We start from the raw sequence: 21,309 nt of genomic DNA on the forward strand, positions 1-21,309 counted from the left end.
TAAGCTTTCACTGACAATAATTATAAATCTATATTAAAAATATATATGTATATTATTGGCTGTCGGTACAAAAGGAGTCTATCCACATGGTGAACAATTACAATCTGTAGTGTCTAAATATTTGAGAGCTATGGTGAATCCTGGTTGAAATTGACACTCAAAGTCTGTTTGTCTTGCAGCAGTTAATGGTATACAACAATTGACGACATTATTTTTCACACATTGTTCTGGACACTGATTTAATGTCACTGGAGCTAATGAACTACACTCTCCACCAAATAATGACAATATTTCTGGTTCTTGTGACATTAGCCCACATGGTCCTATATATGACATCATAGTAAAGTAAGGGATCACATGATCAAAGTACATACCTAAACACTCGGGACAACATTGACCAATGACATTGAAGGGACTGGTACCATGAGGACATGGTGGACACATCTCAGTGTTACAGTTGATCTGTCCACCTACACACTGACAAGTACACAAACCATCCATGAAAGATTCTCCATCAAAGTAAGTCACTTCATTCTTCTCACATGCTGTTAATAAATATAGACATCACATGATCACAAGTGATATTATAGATAAGGAAAAAGGCATTAAACATATGGCTCAAGAAAATTTTGAAGTTTTTGAAGCTCTGAAATTAGATTTTATAGGATACACAATACCATTATCACCGTTCTTAACATGAAGTGCCTGTGTTGTGGTGCCCCTTCACTCAGATGCTACTATAAGGCCTACGGGTTACTAGAACCCTGAGTCTAACTAAATATACTTCACTTCAACTCATTGTTGTACCTTGGCAACTGCTTGTAAACAAGAAATGTACAAGAATTTAATGTAGCATCAATTAGTAGAAACAAGCCCATTACAGCTCCATCACAGCTGTTACTATCCATTTAAATGCTTATGCATTGCCAATGTTACAGGGACATAATTGCCATGTTTTGTATCACCTCAAAATGTGGTCTCTAATATAAGCATGGCGCTGTGGGATTTATGTTTTCAGCCAATTAAATTTCAGTAACAAACTTCTAATTCTAATTTTAGTTTAAAATATGTGAAATAAACAAACTCAAACTACAGAGCAAAAGTTGTGACTTTGCTTAGCATGACTGCTCTATTAGAGTAGTTACTTGACTGCTCTATTGGAGTATCTTGATTGTTTTTAATGTAGCTTGATTGTAAACTTTCATGGGTGGGTGGTAGTCAAACATGCCACTAATGGTGTATATGGATTTTATTTTGCGATGATAAATTATCAATACAGAAATAATAAAGACTGCCAACAAGCTAAATTTAAAACGGGTTTCTGTCAAAACCATCTAGATCTGCTGCTGTATCTACAAGATGAATATTCCCTTATAAGACATAATTTAGTGTTACATCTTACTGTATTTGTTCACAAAAAACTTACACCAAACATGCTTAAAATGTATATTAATATCATTGGTGCTACCAAAAGTGATACAGCAAGCAAGCCAGAGAATTACCAATACTAATTCAAATACATTTGACTCCTACTTTTAAAGAACCAGTGAAGCCAAGTGCTTTATTACAATCAAGAACAAACGCTAAGCGTTGTACTTTATTGTATAGCAGAAGGAAGGAAAATTATCCAGCAGATTGAAAACCATATACAGTAATAGTCTAGCTGCAAGACTATTGTTATGGCATTCCAGCCTCCTTGTAGTGTAAAACAAGATTTTTGTAAACTTCAGTAATTTTCTGTCAGCTTAGCAGCTGATTATTGAGTTGGTATATAGAAAAAGATTGATGACATGAGGGTTGACCTGAGGGGGTTGTTGACAACAACTGCTAACCCTTTCTACTTTAATGGTTGTTGACAACAACTACTAGCTCAGGGACGTACGCAGGAATTTTGAAAAGGGGTTTCCACTACAACTAAATGACTGTTATATTAGAGTGGTTTATATTACCTGACTGCTCTATTAGAGTATCTCGATCTTTTCATTAAAATCACAATTCAGAAAAATACTATATCACGTTAGAAACTATTATTTAACTATAAATGTTTAAAATATGTCCTGTTCCATGATAGATTCCAGGTTCTGGGTTCTGGAAACCTGAAGTTTCAATTTATTAATGTTTCAAGACAAGTAGTGTGTAAAATCCAAAGGGGTTTCCTGAAACCCCTGGAAACCTCCCTCGGTACGCCCCTGTAGCTAATCCTTTTGTTGTGGTGGGCCAGAAACACCTTTATAGATAAGTACATTTACTTCACTCAAAATTGTTAGCAATTAACCTAACAAGTTGTGTACATATCCAACTGCAGCCATAAGCATAGAAAGTGGGGGGAGGGGGTATGTATGGCCACCAAAAATTTAGCTGGTCATCTTCTTAAGTTCTCAACTGTTTAGGATTACTGGACAATTTATCTTTCCAATGAATCTGGCTTAACCAACAATCCGTTAAACATTTAGCTTGCATACCAACACCTTGGCAACAATTCAGAACAACACTTGTCATAAGCAGCACTTCTAAAATTAATTTTCATCGTACAATAGTGTACAGGGACCACAGAGTAGGCGTGGCCCACGAAATCAAATCACCCAAAAAACAGCCTCAATTTTCCCAGACGATGATGAGGCAGTATTGGTTAGGTAAAACTAAGCCCAAACAAGCTTTCAGATCAACCCAAAGCGCTTTCAACAAGTTGCTACGGAATTTTAAAAATAATTTATTTAACAGAATTTTCTACTGACTGACTGAGTAACTGACTGATGCCTTCAGACAAGCGTAACTCGATAACAGCTAAGGCTACGGGCTTGATTTTTTCACTGTTCGATGTCACTTCGGCTCGACAGGTGCCTTTTGGCATACTGCAGTACGTACAATGCATTCTTCATGGACTTACCAGTGTCCTCCTTTGTGTCCCATTCATCTTTACTGACAGTGAAAAGTGTCGATTTGGCGATAGCACGTGATGGCTTCCCTTCATAACAGAAATCGTCAATATTTGTCATAGTGGCTATTTTGATAGCAGAGGTGCTTTTCAAACAGTTCTTGATTTGTACTGCTGTGTAACAGGTTCAACATAGCCGACAATGAAGCGTAATGGATACTTCACTTTTCAGATGATAATTGGGGTGTGCAGTGCCATTCAGATGCGGTATGCATGGATTCACCAGTCATAATAATTTATTTACAAAAAAAGTTAACAAACAAGTACACATAAAAATTTAGAATTTTCAACTAGAGTAGGGACCATAGCACATCAATAAAAAGTACTGAAACAAGTTGGAGTAGTGCATGATATTAAATCACAGTAAAACAATAAGAAGTGTTATATCCCTACTGTGCTCAAGATACCATAATGGAAATGCACAGTAGGGATATAATACTTCTTATTGTTTTACTGTGATTTAATATCGTCCACTACTCCAGCTTGTTTCAGTACTTTTTATCAATGTGTTATGGTCCCTACTCTAGTTGAAAACTCCACTGTGTACTTGTATTATCAGGATTGTTGTGCATGACTGACAGAGGTAAGCTACAAAATACACTGTTGTATTTGATTCCAGCACGTTTGACTCCGAAAATCAATCATGGAGCATTAGTCTATAAAAATTTTGTTGGGGGAAAGGCACCTTAGTCAGTACATGTTCACCTAAGCTCCCGCCAAATGTGTTTAAAGGGCTTCACAGTCCTACTAAATGTTTGGGCAGCTGGTTCTTGTATAAAGAGCTATTAACAAGAAATGAGGACTCAGGTGAATGCGAACAGGCTATGGTCTCGCCCCAGACTGCAAGGGTCTGATGCCATGCAGTACAAATATTTGGCCATGATTGAACAAAAGTACAGTAGCTAGTCACTGATCAGATCCGAGAATGCCTCTGACGTCAGGTATTCTATTTCATGCAACTAGGACTCACTTCATCCCTTTCATCTTCTGGTTTATTTAGTGGTCAACAGTCTTTGAAGTTTCTTTACAGTACTGTTATCCAGCTTAAGCAGTGACCCATCATATAATCAAGCTCAAGCACTGTGATTATGTGTTATAAGGTTTTGCATTATACAGTCAAATATTTCTATTGCGTGGCACCAGACCTTTGCAGTTGGTCTGGGGTGAGACTACCCCAGACCCTCTCTAGTTTAGTATGCTTCATCATATACATTGAGTTCCTATCCTTAACATTATCTAGGCTTGAGCCAATTATGCTTTGAAAATTGTCTATTGTGCTTTTGAGCAGTTCTCAAAAATCCAGCCTATTATGCTTAAAATTATGCTCTCAAAGTCAAGATTATGCTAGAGAGCTGACTGTTTTATTAGAGTATATCTACTTTCCTGACTGCTGTACGTGACTGGTCTATTAGAATCTCATTTCCATAAAGTGTAAATAATCAGTCAAGAAATAGTAAAAATAAAGGTTTTTGATATGAAATGCAGTAATAATGTGCAGTGTGTTCATGTTGTGTTGGCATGCACATTGCGTGTTTTAATTAAAATTCTTGATTATGCCGGCATAATGCTTAATGCTTTTGCTAGCCTATTATGCCCGAAATTATGCCAGCATAATTGGCGCAAGCCTAACATATCTGCACCCCTCCCCCCCCCCCCCACCACCATGAAGTGCTTCCTACGCCCACAACTACACAGTTATACACATGTCTTACAACTATATACACAGTTATACACAAACACTTACTGTCTATGCAGACAGGACAACACATGGTAGCATTAGAGATCACAATTTCTCTACTACAGTTACTGACAGGATCACAACCAGGTGATGTGGTGTTGGGTGGAGAACATGTCACATTTCCATTAGTACACTGACATTGTTCACAATCTGATGTTGTCCATGTCTCATTGTGAAGTCTTATAATATCTTCTGTCTGCTCTGTAGCATTACATGACTCTGTGTGAGTGATGACAGGAAGATAATGTACTAGATAGATACCACTCATACCATATATAGATGCCACTCATACCATACATAGATACCACTCAGTTTTGCAACTAATATTGGACAGCAGCTAATGCTGGGCACTTATACTAATTTGCTACAAACATTATCTGGTCAAGTTTACATCATTATCCTTTATGAGAGCTCTCCTGAAAATTAACATTTCCAGTTACTATTTTTGTTCTGTAGATTAGACAGACTATGGGAAAAATCCTCAGCAGGGAATCCCTTATGGAAATTCCCAGCAGGCAGGGAATCCCCAGAGGGAAAGAACACACTGGCAGTAATTCTACTAGCTTCCTATGGCTTCACCTACAATAATATTGTAATAACTTTAGTTTGCACTTTATCACAAAATATATTGGCCAGAAATCATCCTCATGGTAACCATCCTCATGGTAGCCATCCTCATGGTAGCCATCCTCATGGTAACCATCCTCACGGTAACCATCCTCATGGTACTGGTTAAATAATATAACAAAGCCTAAAAGTGCCTTCAGTATGACCCAAAATGCTTCCAATAGATTGTTAATTTTAATTAGTTTAGAGGAATTTTCTATTGCCTGATTGATTTGCTGATGCCTTCAGATAAGTGTAACTATAACAGCTGGGGATACTGACTTGATCTTTCACCATTTGACGTAGCTTCAGCTAGACAAGTATCTCGTGATATACTGTGATATGTAGTATAATGTATGCATCATTGACTTAACTTTGTCCCCTTTCCTTTGCTAACAGCCAAAGTGACAACCTGTGGCAGCGCAGCTTCCCTACTTTTGTAATGGATTTTCAATAGTGACTGGATTGATTGCAGATGTGCTCCTTGCATTGTTCTTCATTTGTAATGTTGTATAGCAGGCTGAACATGTTGTATAACAGGCTGACCATGTTGTGTAACAGGCTGAACATATTGTGTAACAGGCCGAACATGTTGTGTAACAGGCTGAATATGTTGTGTAATAGGCCGAAAATGTTGTGTAATAGGCCGAACATGTTGTGTAATAGGCTGAACATGTTGTATAACATGCTGAACATAGCTGAAAACAAAGCATAATAGCCACATGGCGCATTTCAGCAATTGATTGTTGGGCCAAGGGTTGAGATGGAAACAATAAGTCTGGTGCCATCCTTTCTTTAGATGTGGCATGTGCATGCTCACTAATCAGAATTGTATGCCCCCTGTGGGTATAGTGAAGTAGGGATTAAATGTCCACTAGTATATCTGCAGATGTAAGTGATCTCTCTTGTTTTTTTATTTTTATGATCCCTAAAATTCCTACTTTTCCTTGCACTTGTTATAAAACACTTGTTGACCACTACACGTTACACATAAAGGTTAGGTACCTAAGGAAGTGATACATGCTAGTAGGCTTGAGTAAATTATGCTTTGAAAATAGCTTATTATACTTTTGAGCAGCCAGTGCTCAAAAATCAAGCCTAAAAATTAATGATGCTTGGCTGTTTTATTAGAGTACATCAGCCCTTCCTGACTGCTGTATTAGAGTAAGTGACTGCTCTATTTGAATATCCCGATATTGTTTCCATGAAGCATCTAAAAAACAATAAAATACTAACATTGTACATTTTCTTGAAGGTGTAGTGTGTTCATGTTTTGCTATGTTTTTGGTGGAAGCATTGCACATTTTAAAAATCTTGAATTGTCCTATTATGCTGTCATAATGCTTGATGCTTTTGCTAACCTGTTATAATTGGTGCAAGCCTACATGCTTGAACAAAGACACATAAAGTTCCAGCTACTAGATAACTGCTGTATTAAACAGGTGTCTATTACCTAGTACTACTATTACCACATCATCCAATGCAGGCAAAACATAAACCATAGGGACATTTTAATGGATTTTGTGAATGCACATCCAAAACATGCATACAAGCAAACACTCTAATAGAGCAGTCACAACATACCATTGGGGCATACTGGACAACATCCTTCTACTAGTGTTATTGGTTCATCCTCTCCACAGTAGAGTATAGGACATTCAGTCAAGTTCATTGGTTGACAATTAACAAGACCATTAGTACACTGACATGTGCTACAGTCACTAGTGACCCAAGCTGCTCTGTGTAGTCTAGTAATATCCTCTGTGTCTGGGCCATCACATGATCCTGTGTAGATAATGACAACATTACATACACAACCTAATATAGTCTACTCACTTCTACAAGTGCCAAGACATTCTTGAAGGTTTAAAAAGGAGTTCTCATTTCCTCTTACAGCACGACAACCGTCTTGGGAAGGATAACACCTGTCCTCAAATATATGATAGTAGTAAATTTCATTTCTGGAATCACATGATCCATTGTATGGAACATCTTGTACACAAGGACCTGTAATAAACATTATTGCAACAGTAAGTGACATTGAAGTAACATAATTGCAACAGGTAGCGATATCATAGTAACAGGAAGTGTACTAGAAAATTTAATAGCCATTATCAGAGGTGGATCCAGGGTTATTTTTTTTTTGGGGGGGGGGGGGGGGGGGGGGGTACACCAGGATAGTAGGTATATGAAGCAGGAGTCTGGGGGCACAGCCCTCCCAAAGCTAAAAGCATTTTATATGTTTCAGGAATGAAATTTCGTATTTAGAGTAGGGTTTATGCTAAATGTTATGATTTCTTTTTTAAGTGGTCTGCATTGGTCAAAAGTTGCAGGGATCAGTCAGCAGATATGAGAGACTATTGTCTTACGAAAGATCATGTGTATTTAATTTGTAAAAAATAATCTAGCAGGCTAAATAATAGCTAAGTGTTCCTATGGGATGGGGCTGCAGATGAAAGTTTGCAACTCATATACTGTGGTGGATTCTTAAGTGTTATATGTGGTGACTGTTCTATTAGAGTATTTGACTGACTGCTCTATTAGAGTATCTCAAGCTTACAAGATTTTTTTTTTTGGGGGGGGGGGGGGGGGGTGGTCACATACCCCTTATGCCCCCAACATTCACCACTGCATTATGGATAAAACATGCCTGTTGGTAGACTCTGTCAACACATTTAACACCAATAATGCAAGGTATCGAAATGCATGGATTTGGATGAACACTCCAACACATAAGTACTTATATAGTAATCAAAGAGTTGGTATTAGTTTAAAATGCCTTTATTGTGCATACGGCTGTACACACTTATACCAGTTGCAACTGGCACACATCAATATTGTGTTGAGTATCAAAGAATTGTGTGGGTGGTTGTTTTAGTTTGTATTGTGTTCTAATATGTACTTCACTAGTAAGTGCAGGATAATATTGATGTAGAGAAACTACAGTATGATGTAACATGTGCTGCACAGCTAGAAAACAGTGAAATTGATACTTCTAGTCTAGAAAAGTGGTTGTGTTAGTTTGTATTTTTATTCTAATACGTACTTCGCTAGTAGATGTGGTACAATGACTGAAGTGTGTGCTATTTATTGGATTAAAAGGTATACAGTGATTGTGGAACTGTACGTTTTTCATTGGTTTGTACAGTTTTAAAACATAGCATCCCACAATCACAACTAAATTATGGCTATTAAGTTTATATATATTGTGAAACATGTACATAGTGGGTCTGGAATTTTTGGCTGCATTCCAATGAAGTTGTAGCATGGCAAAGAATGCTTCTAATGGGAAGTTGTATCCCAGCTTGGTAGTTGTAACATGGCAAACAATGCAGTACATAAGTATTGTACATTGCAATTTGCCTTTGATCTCCCTACTAAAAGTGTTACATTGTACAATGTGACCTATCGTATTTAATATTATGAGGCCAAATACATTATATATATAATAATCTGAACACTTGGTTATGAGATATTGATGATTTCCCAACTCTAATATACTTATGACATGTACACACACACACACACACACACGCACACCTCCTCTTCCCTACTAACATACAGGTCATGTGGTCTTCATACAGCTGTATGAAGAAGCTCAAGACATTGTCTTGTCAGTTTTGCACTTGTGAACAGATAGTCCTCTTTTGCTGTGGAACCAATGGTGATACAAGTAAATACTGAATGGCTGCTCCTTGTTCACCAACTGGCAGTGATCTTTCTGCCAGACATTCGTGTCGTTTCAGGTCACTAGGCTGGTTAAAACATACAGAACAATGTACTCTGTTATTCACTGATGAGGTAGGCACATGTTCTATGATATTACAGTTGGTTTGATTCAGTTCATGACAGTTGAGACCATCTTACCCTTAAACCATCTTCTGCAAATAGAACACCGTAGAGCACCCTTTGTTGGTGCAAAGGTTTCAATCTCACTGCAGTGCATTTGTCTCCTCGACTTACAAGCTATGTGTGCCTCTAAGAAGCCAGAAGAACTCACATTCACACAGTTGAAAGCTAAACTAGATGGACAGTATGGTACCAATAAGTTAGCCGTGGCTGAACGCTATCAATTCTAGAACTACAAGCAACAAGAAGGACAGTTGCTGGTAAATTACATTGCTGAGCTACAGCGTCTGGTAACATCTTGTAATTGGACAGAACCTCAACAACATCAAGTCTTGCCATATTCTGTGTAGTATCCGGACATGTGGATGCACTATGATGTAATCGTTGTACTGTATTTGTATATGTGCATGTACATAAAAATGTATAGATCTTCCTCTGTATGTTAGTTGCTACTGTAACTAGATTTTAATTGAGTGTTGTAGTGCTATTATTACTGATTACTTATGATCTACTTAACATTGGTGACGAGGATGGCTACAGCTCCACCAATAAACACTTTTGATTCATACTGAAATTCGTGGAGCAGATGCTTTGAACAGTGGCTCAAGTCCCTACACTACGGATGACGGTACCGTGGCCAAGCAACATGCAGCCATCTGCACATACACAATAAGTTTGTGATGGGTCTGTAAAATGAACACTTACTTCACAAAAACCATTGGGAGAGTTGTTAGAGCTAGCTTACAACTTTGAAGTGGCCAAGCATGAATCACTCCAGTGTGCCAATAACAACACAAAAGAGACAGATACCAGTACAGTGGAATAACCACAGCCCATTAAACTCCAGAACTCTCTTTGTACTAAGAGGCAGCAAACCACTGCCCAGGGAGTATATCCAGGATTTTTTAAAGGTGGTTTCCAGATTTAGTTGTGAGTTATAGGTGCAGGGACAGATTTTGAGTATTAAAATGTTAAAAATTTATTAGTTTATGATTTCAAAACTATTTGCAATACAGAGAAACCGCTATAATCCAACACTCATTGGGATAAGAAAATTGTGTCAGATTAGCAAGGATGTCGGATTATTGAGGTAGTATTACATAGAAAGACATTTTGGTATACAAAACAATGTCAAATTATAGAGGTTTCAGCGTATGCATGTTTGGTTCCTTTAAGTCATAAATGTTATATGGTTTGTATGGTTGGTCAGACATTGTGGTGATCCAATCTATTGAAATGAAAAACTCAAAAGGTATGATATTCAAGTTCACCTTATATTATTCATCAATACCTCTTCTATTAGAGTAATTTTGACTGTTCTACAATACACCTGACTGCTCTATTAGAGTATCTTGATATGGGTTTTCAAATTATACCCTTGTTCTCTCTTAATAAAACCTGCTACTCCTTTGTAGGGTTGAACTCGGTTATGGGTCATTCCATGTCAAATCAACAAGGAATTTAGGGTCACCTCTCGGATTTTGACGAAACTTGGTGTGTTTGTAGTACCTGTGGTGCTTATCACTCATGCAAATTTTTAGCTCCATACATTCCATAGTTTCTGATTTATGACCACAAATATTTTGAATATTTCATGAAAATTTGGTCTATCTCTGGTTACAAAATCAACTGCAACTTTGTACTGTGTAAATATTTTTGAACACAATTTTCACTGATGGAAGACTGTTGATTGACCTTTCCAGTGATTCCTAAATTATGGGAACTTAATTATGGTTCAAAAGTACTTCATTGAAAAATTTAATCCTTTATATTTGAAAACTGCTGCTTGAAAATTTTCACATTCTTTTGTGAATAATGATTGAGTCATAGTCTATGTTCGCTAAAATTTTGTGGTGGGACCACAATGGGCTCAAGAGATATAATGAATTATGTTGTGGTATGTGGAGGAATTTGCAGGCTATTATTGCTGTATTGGAGTGTACACCTCCAATAACCACTCACAACAAGGCCATGCCAAGTTTGTCTTACAGAGTGAAGGTGTCTAGGTATATTGAAACCTGTATTAATGACCACCTGTATTGAAAGACCATCTATAAGCTGCAGCTAATTTATACTTTAATTTGATCTTCATGTGTAGCACCAAAGCATCAATCTTTTCTAGCAAATCCAAAAATGATCCTTATTAGACAGGTTGACTATAAACGAGATCATCATGCATCCATAAGCACATTAATGTTGTACTATCTCTTCAGTTATACCTTATTTATTAAGTAAAATCTCGCCGTAGTGCACTTACATACATATCCCCACTCTACACTATTCAAGTTATGTACATGGCTGCATAGGTACAACAGACCTTCTCAAAAAGGATATCTGGGTACCTTGATAGCCTCATGATCTCACTTTATAATTGTACGTACATTTTGGACCCAAGACAAGTCTGTGGTTTCTCAAAAATGAACACTTTCTCAATGGTCTAGGGAATAGAAGAGTTACACTGTATATAGTAGATGCGTTACTTGAACCAAGAGTTTTTATATTATTAACACTTGCTTGCACCTCAATGCGTGATTACTAAAATTAATGGTTTTTCAAAGTATTTTGTGTTCACGATTTTGAAGATCAGTACAGGTAAATGTTAAATATGTGGTCAACATGTTTACTTCTTACGTGAGTATGTGTATGAAATTACGACTTAATCTTCAAAGTGGTCGTGAATGTAAAGTAATGTAGTAATTAATTTCACACAATGAGGTACAATTAATGCATGTACGTATATGGCAAAACCCCTCCATTGTTAGGACCATAATAAAGTGCTCATATTACAGAAGCTACAGAAGTATCTTGGTCTAAATGTATGTGCACCGCTATAGAGTGGGAATACAGTGTATAAACAGGTGTCCTGGTTATCAAGGTATCCAGGTATCCCTTCTGAGGAGTTCTGTTGTATGTATCTATGCAGCCACATATGGAACTTAAATATGGCTACATCCACTACAGTGGGATTCAAATCAATAAAGAAGATACTTGTGAAGAGATGGTACAACATTTACATGATGTTTAGGGACACATGGTGGTCAGATCTATAATTTATAGTCAACCTGTCTAATAAGGACCATTTTTGGATTTGCTAGAAAGGCTTTTGTGCTATACATTGAAGAAGTATAATTTAACTGCAGCATATTGGTGGCCTTTCAATACAGGTGGTCACTAATACAGGTTGCAATGTACCTAGACACCTTCACTCTGTAAGACAAACTTGGCATAGCCTTGTTGTGAGTGGTTATTGGAGGTGTACACTCCAATACAGCAATAATAGCCTGCAAATTCCACCGCATACCACATCATAATTCATTATATCTCTTGAGCCCATTGTGGTCCCACCACAAAAATTTTAACAAACATAGACTATGCCCCAATCATTATTTACAAAAGAATTTGAAAAATTTCAAGCAGCATTTTTCAAAATATAAAGGATTAAAGTTTTCAATGAAGTACTTTTGAACCATAAGTACTTCATAATTGATAGAAGTACTTATGGATCACTGGAAAGGTGATCCATAAGTACTTCAGTAGATATCCTATAATTTAGGGATCACTGGAAAGGTCAATCAACAGTCTTCCATCAGTGAAAATTGTGTTTAAAAATATTTACACAGAACAAAGTTGCAGTCAATTTTATAACTAGAGATGGACCAAATTTTCATGAAATATTCAAAGTATTTGTGGTCATAAATCAGAAACTATGGAATGTATGGAGCTAAAAATTTGCATGAGTGATAAGCACCACAGGTACTACAAACTCATCAAGTTTCGTCAAAATCCGAGAGGTGACCCTAAATTCCTTGTTGATGTGACATGGAATGACCCTTATGACTTCTGGGTTCAACCTGGTTATAGTGGTCATATGAACATGTTAACCCGGGTTGAATGTGGGTTCAACCTGGTTTAAAGTGACCATATGAAAGAGGTATTACTAAGTTTCCTATCACACTGTAGTACTGCCCTGTTCTATTCTCATTTATTCTGTATATTTGTGCTGCCAACATAATGATAGTCTGGTGTTCCTACTGCGAGCCCACAATTTATAAAATTTCAGAGGGGTATCCCCCACTGCCAATACTAAGAGTGCAAGTACTCAGCCAGCCTTCAAGCCATGTGCCAGTTGTGGAGGAGCACATGCATTTAAGGAGCACCTGTCATAGACACTTAGGTAATTATCGGCCTGACATACAGGGGAACACAGCAGGAAACTTGCTATGGCTGTAGTAGCTGTAATGTAATTAGCAGTTCAAAGGGGTCTGGGGTGCAAAGGTTTTTCAAATTTCACAGGGAATCCCCTTTAAACAGCCTATGATTAATTTATCATGTTTATTATCTACTAGGTAACTAGTAGCAGCTATACAGTAAAATTCACTGCACAACTACAACAAAAGATTTATGTAGCCACACAACTACAAGAACTTTTAAAATACTGTACTGTACTGGTTTGTTTAGTCTGAGTGGATCATCATATGGTGGCCATCACGAGATCAATCACTATTTGAAAACGGCACAATGTGGGGTAAGAGAGTTTGCTTAGTATCTCGACCAGATGAGTGGGTAGATAAAATGGCACTAAATGGACTTTTCATCCTATATTATATGGACAAGATTTAGTGCCACTAAATACTAAATCTTCCCTATAATACTTGTGGGATGGAGCACTATATTCAAATATTAATTTTTCCCCTTATATGTCAGAAAGATTTAGTGCTAAGGTGCACTAAGTATTCCCTACAGTGTAGTAGGCAAAATATTATCCAAAGAAGCACTAAATATCCCCTACATTATTGTAGACACAAAATAATTCTGTTTCACTGTTAACACTCTATCTTGTTAACTCCTTGAGCTACATGTAGTTGACATGTCTGGTAAAGGAAGGTGCTGGTATGTAACAACAGAGACAGGCTGAGGTGGAGCAACAGGTAGTGTAGTGCTCCAACTCTGACCAGTGTACAAGTAAGAGTGGAACGGTGAAATTATTGTCTGTGAATCCAGCAGGGGCGTATCACATGGATGGATTAGTAGCTGGAGTTAATATATCTATATCTTTCATGTTGGACACACTGGGGCATCAGTTAGTCTGTTGCAATCTGATGTATGTGCTCTTCAGACCAGGCTTTGCTAAAATGGAATGGTTCCTAGTTAGCAGGTGTAGAAGGTAGCTCCACTAAAGTATTGGTTGAGGCTTCCTGCAGTATCAGCCTTGCTGGGATTGCAGTAATTTCCTTATTGCAAGGCCACTTCAACTTAGTTGTCTCATCTCAACAGTATAGGGTCGGAGGGTTAGCATATAAATAAACATATTAACAAAAACCAGGACAAAAGGAGTGCAAAATAACCAAAATACAAGTGGGGGTACGGTGGGGCTGGGTGTGAGATTAAACTTCCTAGAACAGCACATTTATGTAATAAACAAAAGCAATACCAGTGAATACTCAATGTTCATCAACAATTGACTGTCTCTGGGAAAACTGGTCTTATCACCCATTTACAAGTATTGGGAAATGCTGCTTTTAGAGTGTTATAGTTTGCCAATGGCAGTAGCTACGTGTACTAAATTTTCACACAATTTACATTAATTTGTTACCTTCTAGATCATCCACTGAAGAAGAAGTCAACAGCTAAGTTTCCTGCCATATTAAATATCGTCCCAGATAGCCAGAATACCGACTGAGCCTAGATGAGGAGGCAAGTTGTTGATCACAGTTGCTAATACTGTGGTTGTGTCCAATTAAGTGAGATGAATAACCAGCATTACTGTTTACCAATAAAAATTACTAGACAGATGCTAAAAGCATGATGGGGCGAGCCTGAGCTGTGTAAAAAGTGATGTGGCATCAACTGTATTTCCATGAATAGCGTTTAATGTGTGTGTGTTTGTAGCTATACAAACAGAAGTGCTCAGGCTACTCTAGAGGTAGCTCAGTGGAGGAAGGTGAAAAAAGTTTAAGTTGGAAGCCGGGCTCAGTGGCCTGCCAGTGTATAGCTACATAACTGTGTGGAAGTATAGTCAGCTAGGACTTATCTCCCTGTCTTCTGCAGTTTCATTGGCCAACTGCATGCTCTCTTCTGCGAGTGTGCATGGCATCTATCAGGTGTTTACTTGCCTTTCATGCCTCTGCTTCATCTGGCATTTCTGCTACCGTCCTCGCCCTGTCTCGTTCTCTCCCTGCCTTCTTCTAAGATGGTCTTCTTTGTCCATGTCTATATAGATAGATTGTAACCCACGTGACAAATTCTAAGCCAAATGGCGCAAATATGGCCTTTTTCATACAGGAAGTTTTCGCGGGTGAACGTGACGCACGTACCATTCACTCGGGCATTCACCAGGCAGTGTTCCCTCCTCGCCTTGTCTCGTTCTCTTCCGGCCTTCTTCCAAGACGGTCTTCTTTGTCCATATCAATGTAGATAAGAATAAGTTGTGAGCGAAGTGACAAATTCTAAGCGATGTGGCGCACTGTTTCGTGTTTGTTATGTAAACTCTCGGGAATGGTCAGACGTACGGTTGTACGTACAGTTGAGCACTACTGTAGCAGTGTGGGGCTGTCCGTGTTCGCTACGTAAACTCTCGGGAATGGTCAGACGTACGGTCGTACGTACCAGTTGAGCACTACCAGTGTGGGGCTGTCCGTGTTCATTACGTAAACTCTCGGGAATGGTCAGACGTACGGTCGTACGTACGAGTGATTACTGCCATTTGTGGGGCTCGCTCAGGCTCGCCCCAATTAACCCAACATTGGAAAATGATACACTGCACAAGAGCATGAGAGTGGCAAGGCTAGAACTAGTCCAGGAAAAACTAGTCCAGGAAGAACTAGCAGATTGCAGCATACCATTCCAACAACCACAGAATACCGCATACGTCAGCAAGCAAGAACAATACCACTATTTTGGCATAAAAAAGTTGACAAGTTGCTGCAGAGAAGAGCGGGATGTGATACAACCATCCACTAGCCCATTGGCATTACCAATAGTTTTAGTCCTGAAGAAGGACAGATCCTGTGTGGACTACAGAAAGCTGAATACCATTACCAGGAAGGATGCCTACCCACTTCCACGCATTAACCCATTAACGGCCACTGTCGCCATATGGTGAGGCATCATAACTCACTCATAGAATAAATTTCAGCCTCGCTATAACTTGTAAAATGTGTTTCAAAGCAAGATACCCTAGTACTGGAAATGGACATGCCCATAGAGGTCCTGTTTCTGGGATAACCGGATCCTTCCCGGACTAGTGCGCATTTGTTATGTAATAGCGTGAAGCGTAACCTGTTATAATAGGCGAATTAAATCGTTCTTCGAATTAAAACCTAGTTGCTGATAACAAAGAAAGTGTTATACATCGATGGAGACAGGTAAAGTCGACAGTTGGCTGCTTTATCCCATGGTGGACATGAGTGCAGATATGCATGCGCAACAGCAGAAATGGGACATATCACGAGACACCAGCTGTGGAATGGATTGCACTGTAAGTAAACTGTATAGAATGGTTCTTTGGAGTGCAGTAAATAGCTAGTTGGCTGGTTTTAGCGATTTACAGTGTGTTGTTTACGTAACATTGCTTAAACAAATTCTCCATATCACTGTACTGTATTTGCCCAATTAGCTGCATAACTGTACTGTATGACTCATACAGGGATATCTATGTTTCAATATTGTACTTTGCGTGGGAGGATCAAAGCGATGCCGCATATTGTTTTCTTCATACAGTACTAATCAACTGCGTAACTGTACTGTATGAGTCATACAGTACAGTTATGCAGCTAATTGGGCAAATACAGTACAGTTACACAGAGGATTTGTTAAGGAATGTTACATAAACAACACACTGTAAATTGCTAAAACCAGCCAAACTAATCCTACGAGTTCGTTCTACAGCTAGGAATGGATTGTATAAACACTTACTGATCACGAAGCTTTTTAAACACGACTCCACTGAGACAGCACGATTGATCACGTGCGTGACATTGTAAATTGCTAAAACTAGCCAAACTAATCTTATTAGTTCGTTCTATGACTAGAAATAGATTAGTTAAACACTTGCTGATATCCTGATCACCAAAAATCGCAGCAGTTTGAGTACTAGAGAAAATCGCTCCAAGCCAGACGACCAGGAAGTACAATATAACACTTAAAGCACCACCTTGCTTGTGTGTATGAAAAATACAGTACTTGGGGGGTGTCTCGAGGCAAATACAGCACTCAGCTTTGTCTCGTGCTGTATTAGCCTCTTGACACACACCCTTGTACTGTATTTTCTGTACACACGCGCAGCAGTGCTTTACCTTTAACTTATGGCACCCAACCACAGTAGGGATCATTGGTTACATCGTTTGACTGTGATTTGAATTCACCATTGTAGCTTGACAATCCTTGTCTCAGTGCATTTTATAGAATAGATCCCTGCATACTAGTTAAAGCACCGCTGCACGTACAATATGGAAATAAAAGCACGAAGGCATGGGTGAGAGACTAATATAGCATGAGGCAAAGCCGAGTGCTATATTAGGCTCGAGACCATGCCCGAGTGCTTTTATTTCATATTGTACAAGCGTAGTGGTGATTTAACTGGTTTAGAAAGCTTTCTTGTCGTCTTGCTTGAAGCGCTCATTTTGTGAATTCGAACCGTGTCAGTTTTCAGCCATCAGACAATCGGTAAGTATCTATGTAGTACAGTTGTGGTAGTAATACAAGCAAATAGTATCATTTTGGGTACTTTTGGCATTAGAAATGTTACGCACGTGATCTTGTTTTTCGTATTTACTTTCCAATCAATGAATAACTGTTCTTTATTTTCTGTAACTATACTTTATTGTGACGCAAATGGAAAATGTAGCACATTTGAATGCGTTACGGAAAATAGAGCACTCCTTTCACTTTGATCTCGCCAATGTAAAGTACTTTAACTTCTTTTTAAATTCAAAATTTTGATATACTGTAGAAGAATTGTCAAAAAAAATTCTGCTATAAAACTCTTGTACAGACAGAAAAAGGGCCACTTATTTATGTAACTGGACTATAAATGTGTTTATGCTTTTGCAGAGCTCAAGCAACGACTAACAACAGCACAAGTACTGGCCTCCCCATGGACATATGCGAAATTGGGGCAGTCCTCTCATAATAGTGCAATAGTCAGGAACAAGTAATTGCATATGGAAGTTGCACTCTTAGCAAGGCAGAGAGGAAGTATTCTGTAACCAGGAAAAAGCTGTTAGCAATTGTAACTTTTACTCGCCACTTTAGTCCATACATATTTGGACATACATTTACACTCTGAACTGATCATAGCTCCCTACAGTGGCTGTGGAATTCTCATGAGCCAGAGGTCAGTTAGCTAGATGGCTGTAGCAACCTCAAGAATATGAATATGATTGCATAATTGTCCACCAAGATGGAGGCAAGCACTCAAATGCAGCTGCCATATCCAGGAGGCCAAGTGAACAGCTTCAACCTTCTCATCAAGTAATTTTAGATGATGACAAGCAAGGCCATACCTGAGTGCTCTGCTCAGATATGGGAGCACAGTCTGAAATAAATTCATGAAGTTTGCAAGCTGCTGCAGATCAACAAAACTCATACAACACTATCTGCAATCTGATGGATTAGGAAAGGTTAAACCAAACTATCCAGTCCACAACTATAGGTTTGCTGCATAGCACAGTAATACTGAGAGGGAGAGCTAAGAAGCTACATCGTCCATGGAGTGGACCATTCATGTACTCAAACACACATTTGGTGCAGTTTACCAGGTGCAAGATAGCAGAGCTAGGGAATGCAGGCATAATCATATATTTGCATTGCACTACACTAGGTTCTACTCTTCTTGCAACAGGATACAAACTGTGTCGCACAAGTGCAACGAGCCAATTAAAATTTTGTGGAATGTAGTGCCCAAGCACACTACAGTTCCTACATAAATGTAGGAAAAAATTTAGTGCCTGAGCACAATACAGTCCCTACATTATGTAGGGAAGATTTAGTGCCTGGTCAATGCAGTTCCTACATTTCCGTAGCACTAAATCTCCCTTGTAGTAGTGTAGGAACCAAAGCCCTTTTGTATGGAACTGTTGAGGAGGAGTACTCAAAATCTCATCCAGATACGATGGGTGCCTTCTTTGGTTCTAAACCAGCACCCTTAAATAACAATTATATTGGCTTGTCACTCTTGGCTTTTTTTTTGCTAAGCGAAGGGCTGGTATTGACAAGCTAGGAGCCTCATTCCACGGCAGGAAGTTGTACACCCACACAACTATCATTACGCAGCCATGTGATAATTCTCACAATGCAACTGTCAGTACACATGATACGTAGACCCCACAACTTTTACTTACTGTATAAAACGATGCAAACACTATACTGTGCTGTAAGGTAATTATTATAAGTACTGTAAATGTAGTTATGTGCTTTAGTTAGGCTGAGAAACTATAGGTGACTACTCTTGCCATGCATTTTCAACGTCTATAAAATGTACATGTAGTTATGATCATCCATAGATATTAAAGCTCAAGCTGGTCAGCTAATTGGTCCAGCTCCAGATTATTGGGCCTTGTGATGTATTGTTGTATGATGTTATATGATGTAATTGTAATTGCATTTGACGTGTTGTAAGTTTCTGCTGCCATGGCAATTGTTGAGTGTAAATTGCTGTTAGTTGTAGTTGCTGTGATTTATCTTGTTGTGATTAAGATTATTAATCTATCTTGTGTGACTTAAATGAGCTCCCCCAAACGTGACAGGCCTGACCAACCGGACTGTCTCCTCTGGATAAAAGCTACCTGGACTCTCCGTGAAGGTTCTCAGTCTAAGTATTGCAAAGTGAGAAACCTAGTTAACTTACGTTTTGTTAAAAAATCAGTGTCAGGAAAGAGTGGATCATTAAAATAAAAGAGATAAATTTAAAATCACAAAGGATACTAAGATTTGTTCTGTGCATTTTTACCCGACAATTTTGTTGTTCCATTGCCAGAATATCTGTCAGAAAGGCCTCATCTACATAGCCATGCAGTGCCATCAATTTTTCTTTTCTCCTGTGAAATACGTAAGTGTAACACTTTAACATCTACAAAGGCAGCAGCTCCTCTTCAGAAGTGTTCTTCTAGTATTGAGCAGTGCCTAGCTGAGCTGAGTATTGATGGAATTTCTTGTAGTGATGAGGAAGGAAATGGTGAGTAGGTGACTGTCGTACAGGACAAGGATGAAGAAATAAAGAGATTAATGCTACAAGTTGAGAAATGAAAAGATGAACTTGAAAGAAGAAAACTTGATCACGTTACCTTTTCCGTCTCAATATCAAAGACAACAACAATTTAACACTGGTTTTCCAGAGTACGCCACTTTAGTTTTGTTCTTTGAACAAGTTCTTGAATCAGATGCCAAGTTGATGAAGCTGTGGGATAGCAGGAGATGCAGTGGAGTAATACATAGTGTTAAGCATGGTCCACCATGTAAACTTCCCTTGCTTGAGCAGTTGTTTTTAACTCTAGTGAGGCTTTATGTTGGAGCACAACAAGTAGATTTGTCAGTGAGATTTGGATTGTCTCAGTCATCAGTTTCTCACATTTCAATGACTTGGATCAATCTAATGTACCACAGTTTAAAGGCTATTTACCGGTTTCCACCTTGGCATATTGCGAAGAAATATATGCCAGAAACCTTTAAAAGACACTATCCAGACACTCGCATTATAATAGATGCAACTGAATTTACTGTCGAGACCATCTTCACATTTTCTACATACAAGAACAGGAACACTGTGTGAAGGTACTTGTTGGCATAACCCCTAGTGGAGCAATATCATTCGTGTCAGATTGTTATGAGGGCTCTATATCAGATAAGAAACTGGTAGAAGTCAGTGGGTTGCTGCAGAAACTAGAGCCAGGAGATTAGATTATAAGGCTGACAAGGGTTTTTTTAATACAAGACATGCTGGGAACCACTTGGTGTACGCTTAAATGTACCACCAGTTTTGAAGTCTAAAAGTCAGATGGCTGCCAAAGATGTGATTTTGACAAAGAAAATTGCACAGTTAAGGATTCATGTTGAACGGGCAATTGGAAAGGTGAAAGAATTCCATATTCTACAAGTTGTGTTACCTGCTGCCATGTGGGATTCAATAAACCAAATAGTATACGTTTGCTGTATGCTTACTAATTTTTACCCGCCATTAGTAAGT

At 38.5% G+C, this 21,309-nt stretch overlaps 1 protein-coding gene across 1 annotated transcript in view; it reads right to left on the reverse strand.

The window, feature by feature from the left end:
- Positions 1 to 21,309, reverse strand: part of LOC136252651 (cysteine-rich motor neuron 1 protein-like) — a 42,864-nt gene continuing 21,555 nt past the window's right edge. Inside the window, exons 7-11 of the mRNA XM_066045178.1 lie at positions 7,116 to 7,286; positions 6,864 to 7,064; positions 4,680 to 4,892; positions 375 to 545; positions 1 to 323 (exon numbers count right to left, since the gene is read on the reverse strand). Of these exons, the coding sequence (XP_065901250.1) occupies positions 79 to 323; positions 375 to 545; positions 4,680 to 4,892; positions 6,864 to 7,064; positions 7,116 to 7,286 (1,001 nt within the window). The 3' untranslated portion in view covers positions 1 to 78. The remainder of the gene's footprint in view (positions 324 to 374; positions 546 to 4,679; positions 4,893 to 6,863; positions 7,065 to 7,115; positions 7,287 to 21,309) is intronic.

The sequence above is a fragment of the Dysidea avara genome, chromosome 4 (assembly GCF_963678975.1).
Source record: "Dysidea avara chromosome 4, odDysAvar1.4, whole genome shotgun sequence".
Taxonomy (NCBI): domain Eukaryota; kingdom Metazoa; phylum Porifera; class Demospongiae; order Dictyoceratida; family Dysideidae; genus Dysidea; species Dysidea avara.